The 5,911-nt window shown below is 39.0% G+C and overlaps 1 protein-coding gene across 1 annotated transcript; it reads right to left on the bottom strand.

The window, feature by feature from the left end:
* Positions 1-3,736: 3,736 nt before the first annotated feature.
* On the bottom strand, positions 3,737-4,669 carry LOC105986930 (olfactory receptor 6B2-like). Its single transcript, XM_013018065.1, has one exon. It carries the CDS (start codon positions 4,667-4,669, stop codon positions 3,737-3,739), a length of 933 nt encoding a protein of 310 aa, XP_012873519.1.
* Between the last annotated feature and the right edge of the window lie 1,242 nt (positions 4,670-5,911).

Here is a 5,911-nt window from a genome sequence, read left to right as displayed (position 1 = left end):
ATTATATATTATATATGCATTATATATACAATATATTATATAACTATTTATAATAAGTAAGATATAATTGTATAATAAATTATTTGTGTATCACTATATATACATATATATGCAATGTATATTATAGATAATAGTGTACAGTATATATGCATGGGAAATATGCCTATTATATTCATATAATTATTTATTTGCAATAGTGAAAATTTTGTAATGAAAAAGATATCTTAAGGTCATGTCACAGAATCACTGGATGATATCCAAAGAATTGGCCAAGTGAAAAGAGGGGTAGATAGGAAGGGAAAAAGAATGAATTTGTGGTGAAATGAGCCCCCAGATAAGGACACAAGTGTTTTTTTTCTTTCTTGCTATTGTTTCTAACATATTTATAAGGTGATTTCTTTGTTGCTTGTATGTCCCTCCCCCACGGTATAACCCCTGTGTAGTTATAATTTGGGGAAGGGAAGGGAAAAAACCAATTGTTTAAATAGGGAAGCAGGTAGACCCATTTTAACAATGAGATGTACAAGATGCTATCTCGAAAAGCAAACTTTACAATTTTGGTGGGGGTGGGGGGATGGGGAGTGTAGTCATAGAGATGGGAGGGCAGGGATGGTAGGGGAAAAACAAAGGAGGAGGCTACAATGCTTGATAAGAAATGTAGTAATTACCTTGCTCATGTAATTGTAACCCCTCTGTATGGTATTTTCACAATCAAAAGCTTATTTAAAAAACAAAAAGAATGAATATATGCAAATTCTGAGTGGCTAAGGAGGTTTCAGAAATTTAGTCAAGGAGAAAAGTAAGGAAGAGGTAATAGATGAGATTTAGGCAGGATTTATAGTTTCATAGGTCATGAAAGGGTTGTAGGTGGACATATCTTTGGGTGTTGTGACAGGCAATATTGGTCATTACCACATAGCATTTGTACTTTATTCTAAGGCAATGGGAAGTTGGAGGTTTCTAGATTGAGTTCAACTTGGGAGAGTAGGTATTTTTAAAAATTTCCCAATAGCCAACACGCTCAAATATTTTTCACCTTTTTCCAGAACCACTCAATTAAAAAAATAGTATGGGTGGAATAGATAAAGAATTTTCACCATGTATCTGCACGAAAGGCTAGGAAGAATCCCTAAGAGACAAAAAAGTAATTATACTTCTACTCTAGATCCATATTTTAACCACAAGGAGTGTGTTCTCTGTGTTCCATTTCATAATTGAGGGTAATTACAAGAAGTTAAAACTAGATTAGAGACAATTAGGCCCTATACAACAGGGAACTCTGTGGGTTGTGGGGAAGGGAGTAGGAAGAAGAAGCTGGGAAAGTGTTTCACAAACTGTTTGGCATCCTTTGACTCATCTTGTAAGTATAGTTTTTTGTATCTGTGCTCCTGGTGTCCCTTTCTATGTAGAGAGGACAGGCAGATGAAATGAGGTAAAACTACATATCACCAATAGCCAATAAAAAGCTTCATAGGACCAAAACCAATAAATGAGTACAAAGAAGAAAGGTAGGTGGTGAATATGTAATGATTCGATTGAAAATATCTTATTTGAATAGCTACCTTTTCTCACCCTCTGGCGCTAGATACTTTGAGTGAGATAGGGAGATTAATTTAAGAAGTTTCCAAGTCTATGTGAGTAGTTCGATGTGGGGGAGCACAAGTGAAAGAAGAGGAATGGTGAGAGCTTTTTCAAGAAATAGTAGAGGCATAGTCCATTAAAAACAACAACAGCAAAGAAAAACCTCTTGTGCCCATGTCTTGGAGTTCATTTTGCTTAGCATCATCTTACATGGTCATATATACATAGCTATTGAGCTATTCTGCTCATCTGCTAACATTATCCTAGATGTATAGTAATTATTGCAAATAAGGGATACCATGGGATCTATGTTTCTTTGGGTCTGGCTTACTTAATATGATTTTTTCCAAGTCTTAGTCCTATGGTTCATTGCCTGTTGTCACTGTATTTGATTTTGGTATCCAGGTATCGTACATATATTTATCTGAATTGGGGAAGAGTAAAAGGAACAACAAAATAGAGACAAAGGACAAGGGGCACCAATGCAAGAACAATAGTCACAAGACAATATATTTGAAATAATCTGTATAACTTGGGAGGGATGGGGGAAGGGAAAGTGGGAGAAAAATGAGGGAAGAAATGTACTGCTTACCTTACTTGTGTAACTGTAAGCCTCTGTACATTACCTTGACAATAAATAAGTAAATATGTACATTGAAAATAAAAAGAAATAGTAGAGGCAAATTTCAGAAGCTCCCACTCCATCCCTTGGATAGGGGGAAGCATGGAGGATAATAAATAAGGAAATGATAGGGCTAAATTCAGACTCTAAAAAGAACCATCTACTCACTGTGGGAAAGGAAGATATGGGGATGGAATGGAAAGGAAGAAGGTTGGGGCTGTTCAGTTGGAGCTACCTTTGGAGGGAAGCAACAGTATCTGTGACCATGAGAAGGGCCTGGGAAGGAAAGATCATAGTAATCAGGAAAATAATGACTTCATGACTCATTTTATTTTATCTAGCTCACATGCATATTTTGATTAGTCATTGGTTCATTTAATCAACAAATAATTATTTTGTATCTATTGTGTGTGAAACACCATGCTAGGAGAAATTAAGAATAAGGACAGCATTATTGCAGTGTTTGAGAGAATTGATTAACTGTGCAAGTGAGTGGAACAGTCTATAGCTCCTCTAGAATGTTAGAGATGGTTTTGTTCAGTGGAGAGGCAGATGATCTAGGAAACAAGATGAAATGTAGCAGGTAGAATGTACATAAAACCAAGGAGAAGCACATTGAAGGACCCTTCTGATCAGAAACAAATGGGAACAAGGGTGAGAAACAGGAAGTACTATAGGATGGGCAGAACATTATGGCTATGCATACATGTAGGTGTGTATGTGCATATACATATAGACAAAAGTATTGACAGCAACACATATTTCTATCATTACCATACAAAAGTAAAACAGGAAGAGGACACCTTTGCTGAATCAAGCTGGAATTTTATTATTGCCATGCAATTATTTACATATACAAAATTAATTATATAAGTACATGCACAAAATAATGAATTTTATATATACATATAACTTACTTTCATCATATTCCCACCACCATTACTATCTTTTCCCCCCTTCCCCAAGACTTTTCTTCTCTAACAGTCCCCCTTCCAATTCATGTCTCCACAATCCATCCCCTTGTTTCCACATATGACTAAACCATGTGACATTAGTCTTTCTGAATCATATTTCATTTAACACAATGACATCCAGTTTCATCTATTTTCGTGCAAAAAAACCCATAATCTTGTTTTTCTATAGGGTGAACTGATACTCCATTGTGTATATATACCACATTTCTTTATCCATTGATCAGTTGATAGGCACCGAGGCTGATTCCATATCTTGGCTATTGTAAATAGTCAAGTTGGGCCTTTCTAATTCCCTCCTCCCCATTCAGATGCATATACCTGTGGTGATATAGCCAAATGGAGACACATGTATCTTGACAAACTTTGCTCTTAGAATGAACTTGGAGGACCTTAGGTTGTAGGACTTGGGGGAGGGTCCCTGCTCTGCTGGCCATTTCCATTGAAAGAGGGAATAGCAATGATCTGAACCTCCAAGTTCTTAGCCTACTGGCTGGCCTCCATTAAAGAAGCCCAGCTTGCTAAAATACAAGATTCCCTAGGGATAGTGAGGGCTGCTAGCTCACTTGGCATATGACCATTGACTCAGGAGTCTCTTCACTGCATTTTTAACATCCTTGTTTCTCAGGCTGTACACAATGGGATTGATCATGGGGGTGACGACAGTGTAGAGAAGCGAGAAGATCTTGTTTAGGGCAGCAGTTTGGGTTGCTGTGGGAATGGCATACACTGTTCCTAGAGTTCCATAATACAAAGTGACCACAATGAGGTGGGAGGAGCAGGTGGAGAAAGCTCGTTGCTTTCCTGCTGCCGATGGAATCCTGAGAACAGCAACCACAATATGAACATAGGAAGCTATAGTGAGGAGAAAGGGCACCATCGTGACAACGGAGGCCATCAGGAAAGTAGTCATTTCCACTGTCCCAGAATCAGAACAAGCCAGCTTCAGCACAGGGGCCAAGTCACAGAAGAAGTGGTCAATTTCATAGCCTGCACAGAATGGTAACTGGAAAGTCATGGTGACAGTGACCACAGGAGTTAGGAAGCCACCCAGCCAAGACCCACCTGCAAGCATGACACATGTGTAGACATTCATAAGAGATGGGTAGCGGAGGGGGCTACAGATAGCGAGGTAGCGGTCATAAGACATGGCTGCCAGCAGAAAGCACTCAACTACTGCCATGGAACCAAAGAAGTAAAACTGGGCCACACAGGCAGCAAAGGAAATTGCCTCCGGACCCAAGAGGAGGGTCTTTAGCATCTTAGGAGTAATGGAAGTAGTGTACCAGATCTCAAGGAAGGAAAAATTGGACAGAAAGAAGTACATGGGGTTTTGGAGGCTGCGGTCACTGCAAATGACTGTAAGAATGACAATGTTTCCCATCAAGGTCACCACATAGATACCCAAAAATAGTCCAAAAAGTAAAAACTGTAACCCATGCAGACTCCCAAATCCCAGAAGGAGGAATTCTTTGATCATGGTCAGATTACCCATATCTGTGAGACTCAAGCACCATATCTGAGAAAAAGAAAGAAATATAGCCAATTGATAAAAGAAAGGTACTCATGAAGGGGAATGATAGCGCAAGAAACACCATCCAGTCCACAGCTCAACTTTCTCTTCTTCCCTGAAATACATTTTCTATTGTTCAATTAGGCATATTTACCTAATAGTTTTAGAGGAAACAGAAGCTTCTGCCCGGAAGTGTGGCCAGAGAGGGTAGCACCTATGTTCTTTTCCACTCATCCCCTTGAAAAAGCTAGTGATGAATCTATCTTTTGGAGTCCCTCAGTGGGATACAAAACACTTCCTAATGAAGACATGGAACAGAAGCATTTCTGAGCTGAATATTGCCTAAAGTTTGGAAGCTCAGCTTTTAAGACTCAATAGAAATGCAAACCCCAAATCCCAAAGTAATGTTGGAAATCAGACAACTCCTTCTCCTATTGAACCCTCAAATTGGGGTGGGTTTCACATAATTCATTCTTGGAAGGTAGGAGGGAACTTCAATTTATTGTTTTGAAAGTACCTGTAAGAGAAACAAGACTTTCTGCCAGGCTCTGGGGATATGTGGTTGATTGCTTCCATGGCATCAAATTCCTATGGAAATTGGGGGGAGGGAAATGTATGCAAAGTTATTCACTTGAAATGTTAGAGAAAAATAATGTTTCATCCTTTATAAATGAAAATGACATCCCTGAGTCACAAGCAGTAAGATGTGCATTTAGAGGGTTTTTTTGTTGCTCCCAGTAGCAAAGATAGTTTAATGAGTCATAGGGCTGCAGCTTCCCCTTCCTCACATGCCTTCTGTGGTTTTTCAAAGACCCATATTCGTCAGGTGACTGGTTGCTGCCAATGCCTGGCCCTAAGAGATTGGTCTGGGCCATAGCCTAAAGTAAGGGTGTGAGGCCAGAGGTAGATAGAAACTTGATACAGCCAGTGCTCAAGGCTGAAAATCCAGTCTTGAGGCCAGGAAATAAAGCAAAGCCAACATTGCTGCTTTGCTTTGGGCAAGGATAATGTCCTGCTAAAAGGTTACAGATAAATCATAATTTTAAAGTGAAATCTTAGGTTAAATATACTCAAGGATGTAGCTGTTCAAAGGAATCTCATTAAGAATGCTTGTGTGGTATGAAAGAACCAACCCTATACTTTCCCCTTTGTACCAATCAAAAGTGTTAGTGCACTGGATTTGTGTAAGGGACAATCCACTTCTAATGAAGGGATCCAGGGCAC

This window comes from Dipodomys ordii, unplaced genomic scaffold (genome assembly GCF_000151885.1).
Source record: "Dipodomys ordii isolate 6190 unplaced genomic scaffold, Dord_2.0 Scaffold38, whole genome shotgun sequence".
NCBI classification, from domain to species: domain Eukaryota; kingdom Metazoa; phylum Chordata; class Mammalia; order Rodentia; family Heteromyidae; genus Dipodomys; species Dipodomys ordii.
The sequence above is the reverse complement of the archived record's forward strand: the minus strand, read 5'-3'. Positions and strand labels throughout refer to the sequence as shown.